The sequence below is a fragment of the Lathamus discolor genome, chromosome 4, assembly GCF_037157495.1.
Source record: "Lathamus discolor isolate bLatDis1 chromosome 4, bLatDis1.hap1, whole genome shotgun sequence".
Classification (NCBI taxonomy): Eukaryota; Metazoa; Chordata; class Aves; order Psittaciformes; family Psittacidae; genus Lathamus; species Lathamus discolor.
In genome coordinates this window covers 32,323,272-32,342,918 of record NC_088887.1, presented here as the reverse complement: position 1 = coordinate 32,342,918, position 19,647 = coordinate 32,323,272, and the positions used below count along the sequence as shown (strand labels likewise).

The 19,647-nt window shown below is 40.6% G+C and overlaps 1 protein-coding gene across 3 annotated transcripts; it reads right to left on the bottom strand.

Annotated features, from left to right (window-relative positions):
- Nucleotides 1-1,141: 1,141 nt before the first annotated feature.
- CHAF1B (chromatin assembly factor 1 subunit B) lies at nt 1,142-18,794 on the bottom strand. Of its 3 annotated transcripts, none has more exons than XM_065676926.1 (14): nt 18,698-18,794; nt 17,836-17,966; nt 14,596-14,728; nt 14,362-14,479; nt 12,755-12,858; nt 10,989-11,085; nt 9,224-9,308; nt 8,115-8,208; nt 7,426-7,495; nt 7,248-7,339; nt 5,625-5,787; nt 4,047-4,469; nt 2,648-2,733; nt 1,142-1,302 (listed from the first exon to the last, which is right to left on the bottom strand). In XM_065676926.1, the coding sequence occupies exons 2-14, from the start codon at nt 17,959-17,961 to the stop codon at nt 1,181-1,183; spliced, it is 1,713 nt and encodes a 570-aa protein (XP_065532998.1). In that variant the 5' UTR covers nt 17,962-17,966; nt 18,698-18,794; the 3' UTR covers nt 1,142-1,180. The 3 variants fall into 3 exon arrangements, 2 of the variants coding, with proteins under 2 accessions (XP_065532998.1, XP_065532999.1); XM_065676927.1 differs by lacking the exon at nt 18,698-18,794 and adding an exon at nt 18,253-18,357; XR_010612210.1 differs by lacking the exon at nt 1,142-1,302 and adding an exon at nt 3,336-3,471.
- Nucleotides 18,795-19,647: the final 853 nt, after the last annotated feature.

Sequence of the window (19,647 nt, the reverse complement as noted above, 5' to 3'; positions counted from 1 at the left end):
CATTGTGGAAATTAAAATAATAGCCTAAACTATGAGAAAAAAAATCTGCTTAAAACCTCCACATGCTCTCATCAACCAGAATGACTATCCACATTTTAACAATTATCTTTTTAAAATCAAGTCCATGATGTTAAAGAAAATTTAGTGGATGAGCTCAGAATACTGTGGATGAGCATTCTACTTGGGAAGGCTAAGTCTGCGCACCACAGGAAATCCAGTGTAGTGATTTTCAGATATTTTGGTCTCACTGTTTTCAATCTGCACGTCTTAGTTCAGTTTTTAAATGCTAAATGCTTAGTCCAAGTATGAAATGCTAAAAAGAAACCAGCTTTTAGAAGTCTAACGTAACTGGATTTGTATTGTATTGACTGAAGAAGTTAGGATTTGGAAAAAAAGGGGGAAACTTCTAATGTATACACTCAAATCCTGCTGCCTCAGGGAAATCTCCTGTCTGTGCTTTGTTTCTTTTTAATACAGAAACTAAACAATTCAGAACTTTCTTCTACTGTGTAATGCTTATAACAGGTCTTCAGAGGGTTTCTTCCTTTTGTTTTCTTCTTTCTTGCAGTTACAAGTTCAGATTTATTTTTCAGTCATATCAGTCACACTGTATGCTGCTGCATTCAGACATTGTAAACATCAGCTTCCACTCCACATGTGCTAGAGAGCATGAATTATTTTGCACATTGCTAAGCATATAAACCAAGATACTTGAATGAAACTGTTTGGGGTTTTTTTTGGGGGGGATAGGCTTAAACCACAGCAAATCATTATGAATGTGTTTAAGTCCTTAGAAACTCAATTCTTTTGCCAGACAGGCTACTGGCAAATGTGACAGTTCATAAACACCAACTTTGGGGCTTTGATGTAGACTCTTCGGTTACTGTAATCAATAGCCAATTTTCCCCAATTTCCTCAAACAGTGGCATTTCTTGAAGAATGCTTTCTTCAAGAAGTAGAAAAACTTAAAAGTCACTTCCCAATTAATTCTTCTTCAGCAAAGCTACCTTCCTGAACGCTGTGTCTTCTACTGCCACTTTCTTTCTTCACAGCACTATGTCAAATACACAGATGGTACTTCAATCAGGAATTGAGGATTTAACATTTACAAAAGAAATGCACTCTCAGATACGGCTGCATCTCCTTCAGACTGTGAAGAGTCTACTAAAAAGCTTAGTCTTTATTTGTTTGAATTACAGACAATTTGATCTTCAGTAGACGTAGAAAGAGCCATGTCCTCAGTTCTAGGACGTTTCGATGCTGGGGGCTTTTGAAGACTGTCATCAGATGGTAATGGCCTCTCTGAAACAGGAAGACAGCAAAATCATTAAGCTATGTAAATCCAGATTAATGAAGTAAATTGGTCTGCTGAACAATTCACCATTCAACAAAAAAACCCAACCAAAAGAAAAAAAAAACAACCACAAACAACAACAAAAAAAAACAACCCAAACACACGCAAAAATACCCCCCCCCCAAAACAACAAACAAACAAACAAAAAACCCAACACAAAAATCACATCAACCCAAACCCGGTTTGAGAGTCCAGTACATGAAACTATGATGTGCTGAAAACTTAAAGAGTCTTTAAAACTGACACATAGAACCTGGAGAACATCACAACCAAGTGAATTTACTCTTCTCAGTTTCAGTGTCATCTAATCATAGAATAGTTACGGTGGAAAGGACCTTATGATCATCCAGTTCCAACCCCCCTGCCATGGGCAAGGATTCCTCCCACTAAACTGTGTCACCACCGACTCCATCCAACCTGCCCTTGAACACTGCCAGGGATGAAGCATTCACAACTTCCCTGGGCAGCCCATTCCAGTGCCTCACCACCCTTACAGTAAAAAACCTTCTTCTTTATATCTAACCTAAATGTCCCCAGTTTAAGTTTGAACCCACTACCTCTTGTCCTGTCACTACAGTCTCTAACGAAAAGTCCCTCCCCAGCACTCTTGTAGGCCCCCTTTAGATACTGGAAGGCTGCTATGAGGTCTCCATGCAGCCTTCTCTTCTCCAGGATGAACAGCCCAACCTTCTCAGCCTGTCTTCATGCAGGATGTGTTCCAGCCCCTTTACCATCCTGATGGTCCCCCTCTGAACTTGCTCCAGCAGCTCCAGGTCTTTTTTATGTTGAGGACACCAGAACTGCGCACAATACTCCAAGTTAGGTCTCATGAGAGCAGAGCAGAGCAGAGGGGCAGGATCACCTCCTTCAACCTGCTGGTCACGCTCCTTTTGATGCGGCCCAGGATACGGTTGGCTTTCTGGGCTGCAAGTGTACACTGAAGCTGGCTCATGTCCAGTTTCTCATCCACCAACACCCCCAAGTCCTTCTCTGCAGGGCTGCTCTGAGTCTCTTCTCCACCCAACTTGTAGCTGTGTCTGGAATTGCCCAAAAACTGTAGTGACATATTGTCACACAGCTGCCCAAGAGCAACCACAGTGAGAACACACCATATTATCAAAAGCTTCCAAATACTACAGGGCAATGAAGAAACTTTAGAATCTGCAACTAGGTTTAGGTTTGTGCTTGACTATGCTTGTGTTACAGGCTTGTAACATATGTCTATAATAGAAAGAATGACTGGCAAAAGACTGCTTCGTATTAATAGCCACAAATGCAAGGAACAGAACTTACCATGTTCTTGTTCTGAGGAAGGAGGTATAGGAACTGCATCTGCAGAGGTTGGCGTATCTGCCTTCAGTGGAATCAAGTTTACTCTCCTTTAAAAGAGTAGCAACAGTTCAATCGCTTTAAAGGCATTATTTCCAAAAATGATTTAAAGGTTTACTTCATATAGAATCCGTTTAATTCAAGTTTAGTTTAGATATATATTTTTTTCTTGCTATATGATAAATAGAGCATTTTTCAGAAGTACTTTGAATACCACTAGTGATCTTTCCCACTAGAAAGTACTTTTGCATGTTTTATGTGGCTCTCCGCTTGATATTCACCTTCAGAGCAGAGTATCCTGGTCAAATATTTTAAAATTAAGACTGTCTGCACCTACTATTCCCTAGCCCTGTCCACTTTAGATTCATGAAACTGCAGGGAATTCTTTTGCCCACTGAGGTCCAATAATAAATTTATTTTCTTCTGCTCTATCTCTTTTGGATGGCACTTAAAAATTAAGCACAAAAGTGGCAGAGGATTGAACCATTAAAAAAAAAAAAAGTCTTGCACGTAACACCATACATGCCAGTACGAGATGACATTCATGGCAGAATCAGTTGATAGGATTAAATATCGTTTCTCTCAAAAATAAAATGGTTAGCTCCATTAGTCACCCCACCCTCCACGAAAAAAGTTGCTTAGATCTACCTACAGCCCTTTGACTTGTTAGTTCCAGTACAGATGAACACTGGTGTGTAGAAAGCCATCATCTCCAAGATTTTCTTTGCAGTTGTTGATGAAATCCACTATTCTGCTTTCTTGTTCACCACTTCCTCTCTAGCCACCTACTAATTAAAACATTCCTATGAGAAGCTATAATAATCTCCTTCAATACTAAAATAGCCTTGTTTTGCATGTCTGTCCCCTTACTGATGCACACCAGCTCAGGATCTTATATTGCAGGCTGTTTGACAATCAGTACATGGATTACAGGTAATTTCTAAAAACCTAGATCTTCACCTTAGGAAGTGACCTCAATCCATGCATGAAGTCCCACACCCATGACTGAGCATACTGAGGGCCTGTCTAGACTTGCATTCTTCATAAAATATTTCCTGTCAGAAGAGTCTTTAAATGATTCTCATTAGTCTTATTAAGACTTCAGGTACCATCCTCATACTGAAAATGGAACCTGAAGACACACATCTCTTACTGCCATATGGACAAGGCATAAGGGTCAGGTTAACTTTGCTACTAGGATTCAGGCGACATTTTGACCGTCCAGTTGCAATACAACTGGAACAAAAAATACCATGTCAAGAAAGCTACTACCAAGACACCATCATCAACCTTTAAATGTAGCACAAGCACAGCTCGTCTTGGCCTTCATATTTGTAACTGGAAACAGCAATACAAATCTCACCTTGGTGTCCTGCTCCATGCTTGTAAAGTGTTGAGAGTAATTCTCCTGGGCTGGTTTGCTTTAGCGCTCTGGCTGGCTGACTGGCTGATTTTCCTCTCATCTGAGGATGAGATTGGAATGTTTTTTATGACAGCAGGTGTGGAAGGCAAGTCCTTACCAGCAGCTGTGGGTGTTCTAGGTTGGACAGTGACAGTGCTGGGATCAGGGACCCTGCTAGGAGGAGTCGCTTCTGTCAGCCTAGAACCTGGGGAAATGACTTTGTGTGGCTGGCTCTTTTTCACTTTCTTCTCTGTTACACCAGAAGTCCTGACATTTATCTGTGGCTTCTCCTTCAGCGGTATTCCAAGTTCATCCTTCTCAAAGGTAACAAATGAACAGTATCCATCCATGGAAGAGATAGCAAGAAAGGCTCCATCGCTGGACCTATTTGGGATTTTTTTTTTCCCATTAAGAGTAAAGATCAGAAATTTCCTTCAATCCCCATCCCCACACCTGTAACACATGCTGTTCCTGTCTTTTCCTCCTCCCATCCCCAAATAGAATCATAGAATAGTTAGGGTTGGAAAGGACCAATGCGTACATTTTAATAAAACTGCAATCAAGTGAAAGACATCCAATTCAACTGAACAAAGGTCTTCAATTCTGGCTTTTGCCTGTGATCTAATCTCTCTGATGTCATCTGTGATCACCTGTAACATGCTGCTGCCAGCACCTGTATGCACAGGTACATAAATCTTTAGTCACGGTTTCTGAAATATTGGTGAATTCTCCTCTTCAGACCAGCAGAGCAATTCAAGCTCTTTGGCTCTCCTCCTAGCACTAAGGAGAGGCAATGCTCAAATCACCATGGTGCTCACCTGAATGGGCTCTTAACACTTATTTCACCAAGCAATGTCAATCTATCACTGATGACAACCACTTGATTTTCTGTTCTCTTCCACTGCCCTTTTCCTGACACACCATGATTTTTACAGTGCTGAGCATCAATTAGAACTCTGAAAGAGAGGCCTCTGTGTGGTCCTCGGCTTAGTTATACTGGCTAGAAAGGCATGAGAAAAGAAGCCTTGTCCAGCAGAGGGGTGTGTCCTGATTGTAAGACAGGTTCAATTTTCAGCTTCAGTTCTGATCTGCCACATCAAGTCAGATGAATTATTTCATCCATTAAACAAATAACCACTGAGCAGAATTGTCCTGATAAAGCAGAATTTAGTCAGGATACAGACACCTGAGCTCAGAGAGATGACTTCCAAAACCTCCAAATAACTACTAATGCCAGTTACACTGCCTGAACAATGAGTACTTTCCATGGGCACCTAGAACAATAGCTTCCATAAAAATTTCCATCTGCTTGTCCTCAGGATTTGCACCTTGTTTCTCAGCTGATAAAGAACCACAATTCCCTGGTTTACAGGGTAAAAAAAGAAGTGGCTTGCTCTTCACACACTGCAATGACAGTGACCACACATGCATCATATATGAAACAAAAATACAAGGCACAAGATGTTGTGCAGAACTTCAACACACAAAAAGGCCATTTCCCGCATCACAACAGATCTTAGGAATATAATAATTGCCTACCATGAAATGTCACTCAGGGTGTGATAATGTATGTTAGAAACATAACCAAAGGGGAAGGACTGCTCGGTATCATAAAAAAGCACAGAATCTTCTGAAGCAACAGCAAACACCAGTCGATAGGGCAGATTAAACAGAGCAGGAGACGATTTCTGACCAATTCCATCTAGAATGCAAAGGAATGAACACACTGAGAATTTTTTGCATTCATTGAAAGGTAGTAACTGCAGTAGCTTAGCCATGAACCTAAAGATTACATTATTAATCAGTATCAAGCTAATAGCTCAGAAGACAGCACCTCTATAAAAAGTAAAGTTTAATGTCAGGTACTAACATTTCTCTTGTCTGAAGTTTTCCCTCTATTGTCTTAGCTGAAGAGAGAGAAATCAGCAGCTTTGTCCCCGTGGATTCTTATTGCTTTGTTTTGTGAAGTTTGTCATATATATTCCAGCTGGAATTTTTCAGCATATTCATAACAACTTTAAGACTAAAGTTCAAACAAACACACCTCAGAATATAGCATAAATCACGGTCACAACAAATTTATACCACTGTGTTATATTCTATACAACTCAGTCAAAACAATGGATTTAGCACTACTTGTGTTACCTTGGGTTCAGCTCCTAGCTAGTCTTTTCATTGCAAAATTAGTTCTTTATAAGGCCAGATTATTCCAGCTTCCAGTGGAAGCTGCATGCTAGCTAGCTGCTTTCAGAAATTTCCAGTATATAGGGCTCCTGTTCAGTTCTATGATGATTACGGAAGCTATGCACTAAGGCCATTAACATTAATATAACATAAGGTCATCACATCTCTAGATTTCTAGACTACGAAAGATTTTCACTTTTCTGAGTATAAGCTGCAGAAACTAAACACTCCATTTAGAGGTGTCACAGAGGCCTACACCAGACACTCACCCCCTTTCTTTGCAACAGACCATTACAACAAATCCAAAGATTATGATGAAAACAGAGAACACAACAACTGGTAATCTCTAAATCCTTTAAGGAATACCGGAGTATGATCCTGTAAAGAAAGATGCAAATCTCTGCCTTTTGATCAAAGACTAGTCTTCTTAAAATATAAACACTCCTGGACACACTGGACTCACAGTAAGGCTGGATTTCAATTTCCAGGTAAGTTTTCATGCAACTTCATACAATCCTTTCCCATCCTCAGAACTCCTGTTCTGGCCAATAATACCAGCACTGCTTTGGGTCTGACTTTCTTGAATAAACATTAATGGCTGTTGCAAACTACACCAACTCTCTGGTGCTTCTGTGATGTGGGTAGTTGAGACTAACAGAAAATATTTCAGTGGGTCATTCCTTTAGTGCTAAGCCAAGTTATTTACTTTTACTTACACTAAACCGTAAAAGTTTAATATTAAGCAGTGTTAGTGTAGCCTAAGAGGCTAAGTAAGAACATTTATCCACTATATCAAAAGCTACTCACAAGGTATTTAAGGTGAATTCAGGGTCTTAAGAGTCAAGAAACAGTTTGTAAGATGTGGTAAACACTATCTTAATGGAGTGTTAAAAGGCTAGGGCATAAAACAGTAAACAGCCACACTGGCCTCTCTGCATATTTGCTGTAAAATCATACTCCCTAAAGGATTTACAGTACCTTTATTAAATGCTCGTCTCAACTCAAAGTAGACAGGGCAGCAGCGAACAGCAAGAGTTGCTTTTCCAGGACATGGCAGGTGACCCACTGGCCTTTTATAAAGAATCAGTATTTTAAAAATCAACATTGCAATTTTATTTCTTATATAAAAAGATATTTTCATCTTATTAATCTCTACCTTTTAAGATTGTTTCTGGAGAAAACATATGTGGTGTTTGTTACATTTTCTCCTGATTCAACACAGCCAGCTGCAAAAATAAAGGTTAAAACATTACTCATCTACTCAAAAGGGTACTGGGTACACGCTTTATGTCCATAAACGTTTTACTTCTCAGGAATTAGGCTTGTCAGTTGGGCAAGAGCTGTGCAACCTGAACACAACTTAAAAATATCCCAAATATTTATTTAGTGCTGGTTTTGTTTTCCTTACATAGTTCCCCCTCAAAGCTTCTTTTTGATGTTGTCAGACATCTATAAAAGCAATGCTTATATGGGCAAACTGATCCCCTTCTTGCAATGTTATTTTTACTATGACTACAGAGTGTTCTTAAGAAAGGATACAAAGAGATCAGTCAAAAGGAACTACTCATTATTCTTCATTTCTATTTTAACAGAGCTGTATTATTGCAATTTACATGTTTCAGTACAGAAAAATGCCATAAATATTTTTATCACAGCAGAAAGCTGAAATTCTGAACTGCTAACAGAAGAGTATTGTGAAGTCTCTATTTTCTGCAATAAGAAGACTGAGGAATGGCTTAATTAAGATAAATAAGCATTCCCTAGCAGTTTGAAACCAATCCTGACGCATGTTCAAACTAGAGCATAACGGACACAATGTAAGTTATAGTGTATGTTCTCACGAACCTGGAGTGAGTAAATAGGAGCCATCAGGAGTAAAACTGAGCCTGCGGAAAAATGACTTCATGCTGTCATCGTGGAACATCCGATAACTCCTAGCCTGTAACATTGAAAATAGATTGTGTAAAACACCATGAATGTTTCAGTGGGAATTCAAGTGAGAAAAGCCATCCAGTTGTACAGTAACTCGATGGAACTTCTAAAATAAAAGATAAATGTTTTAAAAAACACTGGCTCCTTCAAACTCACTTTCTGCTGTGCTATAAATTCTTCACAGCTAAGAAAAATAGTTCTTGATCCCTTTTCAGCTACTAATCAAAACGCCCCACAAGCAGTCACATTAGACCAGTGATCAAAAAACAGTAGTGACCTGGAAAACAACATTTTTTAATAGTCAACGTAAAAGCCTGTTCCTTAAGCATTTAACTCTAGTATTAGAGGTTTAAAGAGAACTTATATCAAAATGCCCTCTCTCAGGCCTGTTCTTTAGTCTTTATAACACTGTTACAAATGTTTTTCACAAAAAAGAGAAAAGGAATAGAAGGAATTAAAAAAGTTATAGCCATCTTGGTGGTGTCTTTTACTGTTACTTAAAACTGTTCTGGAGGAAAGAGATATTTGGTTTACCTCCTTGAGTAAGACAGAATTTCTTAAATTTTCCCCAGTTCATATTTTTCGTAAAAAATCCAACTACCTTTTTAAAAACTTCAGGCTGCTGACTTTAAAATACTATTGCTATGTCATATCCATTAATAAACTTACAGCTTCTACAAGACTTATTTTAAGTTTTCCCCATAAGAATTCACTATGCATACTATTTTTTCCATGCTATTTTTAATATTTACAAAGACATTTTGTTACTACTTTAAACCACTGAACTTGCAAGAGATCAATAGCAGCAGGCAGTGCACTTTCTTAGTCATTTCTGTAATGTTCCAGAAAACCTATATCAGCCTCTATCTATAACATGCAAAGATGAGACAGAGACAAAAATGTCTGACATACAGAGTACCTGAATGGAAAACATTTGTGCCTTTGGTTTCGCAGAAAAGAACAACTTATATAAAACAGCACCCAACACGTTCCCCAGAACCGTTAGTAGCAGAACAATGTACCTCTCCTTCAGCTCCTGATCCAGATACAATCTTGGTAATATTGAACGCTACACGCTTGGTCTGCGTGTTGTATACCCGCAGGACCCTACATGATAGAGAGCACAGTTAGCAAGGAACATCTTCCTTTCTCCCCAAGTTTCACACAACACTGCAGGATCTCACTTCTCAGTCAGAACCGTCAAATATAAATGAGAATCACACATTAATTATAACTGTGTTCATGAGACACTACCAGAGCGACATGTTTTGATGGCTAAATAATCAAGGCATTGCTAGCAGTTATTTGACTCAATAAGGTTTGTGAAGTAGCAGCTTACGCATTCAGGGAGGAATGAGGAAATAAGCAGACAGTGAATTGCCACCCCATTCCTACCTCTGTTGTAGTAGCCAGTATGTTTCTGCAGAGTGGAAACTTATGACAAAGACGATTAGCTACATCTCTATGCTTTGGTTTCCTTTGGAATAAATGTAAACTGGAGTACATCTCTGTACAGAACATTGGAACTCCCTGACTTTGTCTCACTAAGAAAGCAGGTAGCCTATGTGAATGCTCATCTCACCAACCCCTCTTTTGTGGCAGCTCTGACCTTCACTAAATTATGTTGTCTTGGCAGAAAACCAACCTATCACAAAAACCAGACAGCTTTCTGCCAACTTAATGTGCTGATCCAGAAAGAATATTGTATAGAGTTAGGAATGAAAAATAGAAGGTAAGGCTGTAGCAGGCAGCTTGAGGCAGTTGTGGAACTACCAGTTTCTGGATGTCACATAGATAAGCTGGTCTGACAAAAGGGGAAAAAGGTCTCCCCAGCCTGGGCTGATGAGTACCCAGACTCGGCAACTAGCCTGGCTCCTGTTAGATCCCCACTGAGCCGAAGCTATTCACTATCCTTGCAGAAAAGCATCTGAAACCTCAAGAGATGGGAAATCTCCCCTCTTCAGCTTAGTTCTTGCTTTTGCTTGCAACTTCACTCCAAGACAAACTTGCGTATCATTCTATTACTTGTATTTCACTGCTGATCATTTTCATAAAAGCACACAAATCTCACACAACAGATTATCAGAAGACCAAGACTCATAATGACCTAGTTGGCATTAACTTACAAGTTTTCTGACCCTATTGCAAATCTTAAATCAAGACTACTTTTTTATTATTACAGCAATTTTCTTTGCAGTGGGTGCCATGCATTTATTAGCCAGCTGTGAACTCCCTCAGAGCAGCACACATGCCCTAAACAGTTTAAGCTTATTTAAAGTTCTGATAAGGGCCTAGTTTATAATGTGCGTGTTTAGCTTTCCCAATGACATCATTTACAAAACTGTTGGGGATGGAGGGAGTGAGAGGGGGAAAGGAAGATAACAGTGGAAAACAATTTTGACTTATTTCTTAACCTATTTGTATCTTTCTGTAAAACAACAAGGATGAACTTATTAGCTCATTAACAGCCAGAGAATGCAGCACTATCTTAAAAAATATTTGGTATCTATAACGATCAAACTCATGAAAGCTTATTTTGTGAAGAAAAATTTCTACAGAAGTTTACACAATCTTTTTTTTGCCGCTTAGAGACACCACTCAAGACTTCAGAAATCATTTACTGTAAGCAAAAGATGAGCTAAATTATCATTTTACTTTCACATCAAATTTCTTCAGGAACAATCTGAATAAAACTAAAATAAAAGTCAGATTTATCCTGTACATTTGCTTTTAATTCATCCTCAAGTAAGAAAGAATACTAAGGCAAAACACAGACCAATAGCTCACCTATCACAACTCAGAGTTGTAATGTACTGGCCTAGAGGATCCCACGTTATTCCTTGGACATAACTCTTGTGTTCATTTAATATTGAAACCTTCTGTCCTGCAATTACAGTTTTCAGATTCTAAAATAAAATGTGTTTTAAAACATTTCTTCATATCAAGAAAGAAAACAAAACATTTAAACATGTAGAGGAAACAATTTTAAGGAAACTTGATAGCACCTGATAATAATATCAGAAATAGTTGCTTTATTTCTAGAATCTTCACAATTACAGTAAATTGTGACATGCCAGTTTAAGGCTTGATCCCTACAAACTTACTCAGATAAGCAGTTTGGCTTAGGCCTTAAATATGCAAGGTAAGTATATTTCAAAACAGAAGTATTTCAAAACCTTTGTCATTTAGAAAAAGCCTGTAAGCTGTCAAGAGTTTGTATGTATCTCAAGGACTTAAGCCAACGATGCTCTCTTTGTACTGAACAGCCCTATGGATTTTTAGTATTAATTTTCTTCCAGCCATTTTTTAAAAACCATGCAAGCTTTTAGCTTGGGTATTACTGGAAGCTATCCCTGAATCTCTTTCCTTTCATGTATGTACAATTTCAAATTACAGAGCCTACATTTTCCAGTAACGGATGCTTACTTCCAACTTACTAGTTGTGTCTCTGCCTAGAAGGCACAAAATGCCTTCTATGGCATTAACTGCATGCTAAAAGAAAGCAGTGAGAATGGAAGACATCACACATAAATAATGTACCAGCTTAAGAGGCTATTGAGCTTTTTTAGTAATAATTCTAATAGACATGTGCCTTTAAAGTTGTTACAAGCAGTCTGAGATGCAAGAGACATTTGGTCACAATGCCACTACACATATGCTCTAAGCACACAGTCTCTTAAGCGCATATTCATGTGTTTATTAAAGACATTTGAAAAGGAGTATATGTAACTGTTTAGATGGGAGCAACATTAAACACCCAAACCAAGAACACAGAATGTCAGCAGCGGAACATTCGTATTTTCATGTGTGTGTGCACTGAAAAATTAACCTGGATTCTACTTTATTTTTCTTAATTAGACAATAAATATTAGAAATGTGAGAGGAAAGGTTACCTTTAGAGAAAGTGACTGTAACAATAGTGAATTTAACAAGAAAATGTAACAGTGAATGTACACTTTACACAAAATGTAAAGTGAATGTAACAATAACACCGCCAGTAAGAGAACATCAACCCATTGTAAAGCAACCTAACCTAGGTGTTACTACCGGAACTTCTATAGACTGGCCTTTGTGGAAAATACAAGCAACCTCACTCCACTAGGATGAGAATGAACAGAAGTGTTTTGCCTAATGTAGCCTAAAAAAATAAGTCATATTGTGTAAAACACAGACTTCATCCTATACCCACTTACCATTTTTTACATAGGTAGGTAGTTACCTGATACCAGTCAAGTCTTGTTTCTCTGTAGGGGTTTGGGGGGGAGTAACTAATATACAAGCTGCTTGTATAGGAGTTTACATTATTGTATTGTGTAGGAGTTTATTTTAGAGGGAAACTGAATGGCTTATTTCCCAAATACTCCAAGGGGAAGAGATTACTTACGTGTAGGTTTTGCTGGCCTGAGGGTATGTCTATATGCTAGGCTATCTGCCTCACAATCTTAGAAATCTAGCAGTCACAGAAAAAAAGACACTTTCAACTCTTTTGGTAAATACCATCAGGCACTTCCACCAGGACTGAAGACACAGAAGTGATAAAATGTAGCATTTACCTTTATTGACATCCCACATTATAGCTGTGTTATCTACAGAAGCAGATGCCATGTAATTTCCATCTGAGGTCCAACATATGTCATACACATCTTCTAAGTGGCCTCTTGAAGGCAGAAGAGAAGAAACCAATTTTTAACCAAAAAATTAACAGCTACATGTAAACCTGAGTTTTATGCACTTTTAGGTTAAAAGCAATCAGAGGCAAATAAAGCATCACTGAAGTAAAATGAACAGCATGACTTTCAGCTTTTAAAAAATGCTTCCACATGCAGAAGGTAGAAGAACATTTTAAAAAAGCACATCCTACCATTTAGAATAACCCTGCCTTTTAAACAGGTCTTTTTCAAAGATAATGAAAACCCCATATTCGAAGTCATTTATGAATTTATACCTACAGATCCAGAAACAAACATTGCTACGATTTGTACAAACAGAAGATAAAATACTACACCAAAGCCATTAGGAAGTGCAATTAGGAAGTTCTCAAGAAAATTTCCTGCATTTTTATGGGTTTCATAAAAGCAGTAAACAAACACTCATACTCAGCGGAATCATGTGAAACATGGCAAGTTAAGATTAATTTAGATACAGTTGAACAAACGTTGCAACATATTCAGAAGCACCTAGAAGGGCTCCATCAAAACAATTTCTATTTCTTGTCATTTGAAGACTTATGCAGTGTGGTAACTTCAGTAATAAATATTTGGAACACTAAGTTTAGAGAAGGGGGACTAGGTTTGTTTGCTCTAAGAGATTAACTCTAATGTTCCTAAAGGATCACACTGGTGCTTCAAACAATCCTACTAGCACTTTCAGAAGTATTCTCATGTAAACCCCAGCAGTTGCTATGAAAATATCAGTTGTGGATAGCAGAGTTACTTATAAATCTGTAATGATTTTATCAGTATAGACAGGTACAGAACAAACCTTTCAACAGATACTACACAGAAAGCAAGTCAGTGTCATACACACTGCTCATTCCAAATGCATTTCTGAGTCCAGAACCACTAATTTTTTTCAGACTTCAGCTGAGAGCAAGAACAGAACACTCTCGTAATTCACCTGCCAGTGGTGGTTTGATGCCTTACCATTATCAGATAATAATTACTCTTAGGCACAGTGTGTATATTCTATTAATCATTGTACACTTGCAACAAAAGCTGTATAATACTACTAACGTGAATTAGTTGAAAAAGACTAGTCAACCCTCACAGCTACCATCTGGCAAAATTTCATGAATCATTTTACCTAACTGACACTTTTTGCTTTAATAAAGATCAAAATTTTCACTATAAAGCTAGTAAATAAAACTCCACATTTATTTTATATATCTCTGTGCTAAGCTTTCAGTGACTGTAACCCTCAGGAACCAATTTTAAAGCACATCAGTTATGTCACGCAAATGCCAACCCTGCCTTAACAGAAGACGGAGGTTGGTGCTCTATCAAAAAAATAAAAGTTAAATACAATAAAAGGATGAGTATTACAGCAAGAAAATTTTAGAGGGCACTGAAGTTCTAAATCCACTGAAGAGAAGTCTGTACCAGATGATAAAAGCCACTGGAGAATCAAAAACAACAGAAAAACTAATAAAATATTAAGCTACCTTAGAGTTTTAATGACTGCCCAGTTCTCTTTGTTGAGCTGAGCTTCATCTTCTTCCTGAAAAACCAATGGTTCCAATTCTTTGCTATCATTCAGCTTCCACAATAAAATAACAGCATCTGTAGAAGAAATCATATGGAGCTTCTTTCTTTCCCAGTCACCATTTCGTTAATGCATTACATTTAGTTCAACATTACAATCCTTTCACGTAAGACACATGAAAAGCAGTTCTCACCATCTCCTCCAGATGCTAGGATATCACCACTTGGAGAGAAGCGCACAACATTTACTGCTTTTGTATGGCGGGCAAGGTTGGACAAGAATTCCACAATTGCTTTTCCATCTGGTCCTTTTTCCACCTTCCATATCTAGTTAAAGAAGCATTACAGTTTTCAGGAACAAGATGTAATGCATATGCACTAATTCATTAATCCACAATTTATTCCTTGGGCAGTCTTTCTGAACTTATCTGAAACTTTCATAGCTAAAGCTGCAGTTGTGCCATAAATTTTCCCTCTATGAGCTACAGCTGTGTACTAGGTGTATGTGACAAGGTTTGGATATCTTGGGGAGGCTTCAGGGGTGAGTTCTAGCTAGCTCAAAGACAACACCTTTGTTCCACAGAGATAGCACCTCTGTGATAACGTATTTAAGGAAGGGTGAAAAACACTGCACAGCAGCTGTGAGAAAAGAGCAAGAAAAATGTAACAGAAATAGCTCTGTAAACACCAAGGTCAGAGAAGGAGAGGAGGAGGTGCTCCAGGTGCTGGAGCTGAGACGTTCCTGCTGCTGCTGAAGAAGATCACGGTGACAGAAGTTGTTCCCCTGCAGCCTATGGAAGTCCCTAGAGGAGCAGATATCCACACTGCAGCTTGTGGACGACCCCATGCCAAAGCAGGTTCATGTGACCTGAAGGAAACTGCAGTCTGAGGACAGCCCATGCTGTAACAGGCTACATGGAAGAGCTCTGGCCTGCGAAGAGAAGCCCACACTGGAGCAGGTCTGCTGGTAGGACCTGGGACCCCATGGGCGACCCACGCTGGAGCAGCATGTTCCTGAAGGACTGCTCACTGTGGGAAGGACCCACACTGGAGCAGTTAATGAAGAACAGCAGCCTTTGGGAAGGACCCATGTTGCAAAAGTTTGTGGAGGACTGTGTCCATGGGAGGGACCCCATGCTGGAGCAGGGGAAGAGTGTGAGAAGTACACTCCTGAGGAGGAAAGAGAAGCAGAGACAATGTGTGATCAATTGACCACAGCCCCATTCCCCACTCCCCTGTGTTGCTCAGAGGGATGAGGCAGAGTCAGGAGTGAAGTTGAACCTGGAAGAAGGGGAGAGATGAGGAGAAGGCATTTTTAGTTTTGTTCTTATTTCTCACTACCCTACTCTGATAAGAATTTGCAATAAATTAAATTAATTTCCCTAAACTGAGTCTGTTTCACTCATGATAGTATTTAGTAAGTGTCCTTACCTCGACCCATTGTATCACTCCCCCAATCCTGTTGAGGAAGGGGAGTGACAGAGCAGCTCGGTGGATACCTGGTGGCCAAGCCAAGGTTAACCACCACAAGTTCTAGTTATATTGCAGGTTTTTTAGTGTGATGAAATATATTACTGAGTATTTTCAATAAATAGAAAAAAACAAACAAACCAAAAAACCCAAAACCCAACAACAGACAACCAAACACATAACATCCCTCTGTCTTCATTCATCAACAATCTCTAGCTTCAAATGTATCTGACAAGCCTATAAATATATTGTAATTCCATGCTATTGAATCATTGTACTATTAACAGGTCTGTCAACCACAAATTGTAACAGTCTGAAAAAAGAAACCCTGATTACTACAGAAGAAAAACACATTAGCTCTCTTCAGAAGTCTGAGCTTTGCAGAATATCGCAAAGGCCAATAGATTTACTGGTTTCAAACAGATTCGAGCAAGAATTATAATTCCAGTTCCCCACTGATCATAACAAAGACATTATGACAGTTGCATATACAGACACTTTTCCAGCAATGCTGGCTTAAGAATTCCTGATCCCACTTGTTCTCAATTTTGCAGTGCATAATAATGCCACTCCTACGGCTCTGCTTGGGCACTGGTTCAGCCATGAGAGCAATACTGTTATGCCTCTGTATTGTGGGACTAAGGCACAGATAACTAAATCCCATTAGGCGTTTCAAATAATCTACTCTTGGATGCAGTCTCAGCTGACTAAACCAAACCAAGACAGAAAACAACCTAGCAATTAGGCCATGGTGGAAATACACCAACCAATGAAACAGCATGAATTAAAACCTCTGTAACTTTTGCCAGTTTTCCCTTTTCATGCAATGGTCCTCCAAAAGAAGATACAGCAGCAGAACCTCTCATGTCAAAGATACCTCAATTTTTCAGGCCCTGAAGTATGTATAAGCATGAATATATACTCAGTAAACTATATACAGCCAAAATCCCTGAAATGCATACAGCACCACGTAAGAAGTCAAATTGCCAGTGAGGGAAGGAAAAATTTTGGCTGCGTCTACTGGAATAACCCCCTAATTTTTTATCCTCTTTGCCATCTCCAAAAGAAAGAGGCATTGTAATCATGCACATATCACAGCAGTTATCATTCGTAATAATTTGCTAATAAATACTTTAACAAATATTGGCATATTTGTGACCACTATGTCTACCTTCCATACAGGGAAGCTGTTAACTAAATAGACAAATAAATTCAATGTATTTCTCTGCAAGGAAATTGTGCCTTGCTTGGCCATTAACTTTATTTAAGGAGCTAACAAACATCCTGATAAAAAGAACACTGTTTATGCAATGCACTCAATTTCCCAAAGCTTATCAATCAGGGCTTTTAGAGAAACCAACTGGATGACGGGAACAGTCCTTGCATTAAGAATTTAGAAGATAGTAAACAACTGCCTGATTTTGCAAAGATGAATGCTACAGCCACATGTTTTGAAGCTTATGCTATTCAGCATTTTCATAAGTGATTCTCGAAAGCATGAACAACTGATTACAAAGTTTGCTAGCACCAACACAAATTCACTTAGCAGAGGTGCATCTGAAGCTGAGTGAAAAGGGCTATAGAAAGACCTCATACTGCTGAGTGGCTACTTCTAAAACGGCAGACAGAATTCAAATTTGATGAACAAATAAAGAGATTAAACCCAGTTGTTTCTCACTACCCTATAAGATTTTGACCTAAGTTAGCAGTTTCAACTGAGAGTTATCACACAACAATCAACTAAGGCAGTTTTCTTGGAATAACAATGCAACACTCAGAAGCAGAACTCAAGGACAGTATACAAGGATAACAGGAATCTCCTGTGTAGCTGTACAATCTCACACTCTCCTTAAACCATTCACAGCCAGTGTCATGCACCGGTCAACAGTCTAATGTCTTGGATAACCAGCCATTTCACGCTCTGCACAGGCTATGAAACCAAACCAAACAGGTTTAAAACTTACCCGAACAGCTGTGTCCACACCTGCTGAGGCCAGTCGATTGATCTTCCCATCAGCTCCGTGCTGGAAATCCAAGCTGTAAACAGGCTCCTTATTATGCCACACTATTTCACAAGTGATGACCTTCATGTTTGCTGAAGAAAACAGAGTAAACGCCAAATAAAGCCTTGGTTTTTTATGACTAACTCAATCAAAGTCAACGCAGATGTGGCAAGCGCCGCAGACAGATCCCGTGACAATTTCACAGTGGAAACGGACAGGATGGTTTAAGTAAGACAATTTCTAAGTGCTAAAATCTATTACGGCTGCAGTTACCGCCTAAGCACTGCATGGGGACAACCAACCGCGCCTCTCAGCGGAATCGAGCACCGTGACAGCGGCGCGGGACAGTTACCACGAAAGCACACCCGGGGCACGCACCACAGATTTCCGCTCCCAGCCCCGCTGCCCGCCATGCCCCGGCAGCACCAGTGCCGGGACGGGCACTGCGGCATCCTCCTGCCCTCGGAGCGGTACCGCGGCGGGGCCAGCAGCGCTGCACCAGGCAGCCAGGATCACGGGAAGCGGGAAGGCCCGGGGGGGGGGGGGGGAGCGGCAGCGGGAAGGCAGAGGCGCCGCTGCCCACAGCCCTGCCTCCGCGGCCTGGCAGTCGCTCCCTGGGCAGCACCGCACCAGGGGGCAGGAAAACTGCCGCCGGGGCTGGCGGTACCGGATGCCTGAGGAGGATACGGCACACGAGACCCAGCGCCGGGAGCACAGAAGCTAGCTTCCAGCTCTCTGCCGGCTCCCCGCAGCGCAGCACCAGCCCTGGCCACCACGTACGGCCGGGTGGGGCGGAGGACGCCCCGCACTGCCCCAGTCCTACCTGCGGCGCCCTGCGACCTGACCGGCTTTCAGCGCTCGCGCCAGTTTCCCGCCCCGCGCCTGCGCGCGGGCCCCTCGCCGCTGGCGGCGAGGAGAGCCAGGCGGGCAGCAGCGCCCCCTGGCGGAGGCGGCTACAAGGCGGTGCCTGTGGTGTGGTGTGGTGTGTGTGTGGTATCGTATCTTGTGTCGTGTCGTATCGCGTCGTATCTTATCGTGTCGTGTCGTATCTTATCGTATCGTATCTTATCGTATCATTATCTTATCGTGTCGTGTCGCGTTCTGTCGTGTCCCCCACACCGGCCCGGTTTCGGCCCCCGGTGTGCTGCAGCGGTGGCATTTGCTGTATTCGAGATGTTTTTACATTTAGGCTGGTTAAAGTGCAACCAGTCCCCCAAATTGCCGCGTCTTTCAAATGCAAACCTTTCGGTGTGAAGTAATAATAAAGAAATCACAGCCTGAGAAACCCAGGCCGCGAGGATTGCCATGCAAGCACAGCTAGGCTAAAAGCCAGGACAGTGCAAGGCCTCGTGCTGAAGCACGGTATCAAACTCTGCAACTCAGAGTTATAACGCAGGTATGTCTATTACAGCGCCGGGTGCAAGGGGGATCGCTCCTCCTAACCTGCACACCGAGGGGTTAAGCAACCAGGTATTTATTACACACAAACATGCATATTCGTTAGGTTCCTGAGAGTTTGGCGGGGATATTACAATTACTTTAGGTACTCTTTATCATAAGTCTCCTCCCTTTTGGCATTTGCGCACTGCCCTCCAATGGTCGTGGGCAGGGGTCTTCAAGAGGAAGTAAGTAGTCTTCCTCATGTGGGCAGGGGTCTTCAAGATGAAGTAAGCAGCCTTCCTCAGGGTGCACTTTTCACCTTTGGCACAGTTGGATGCCCCAGTAATCACAAATTAGCTGAAACCAGCCATGTCTGCAAGCTTCTGATAGCTG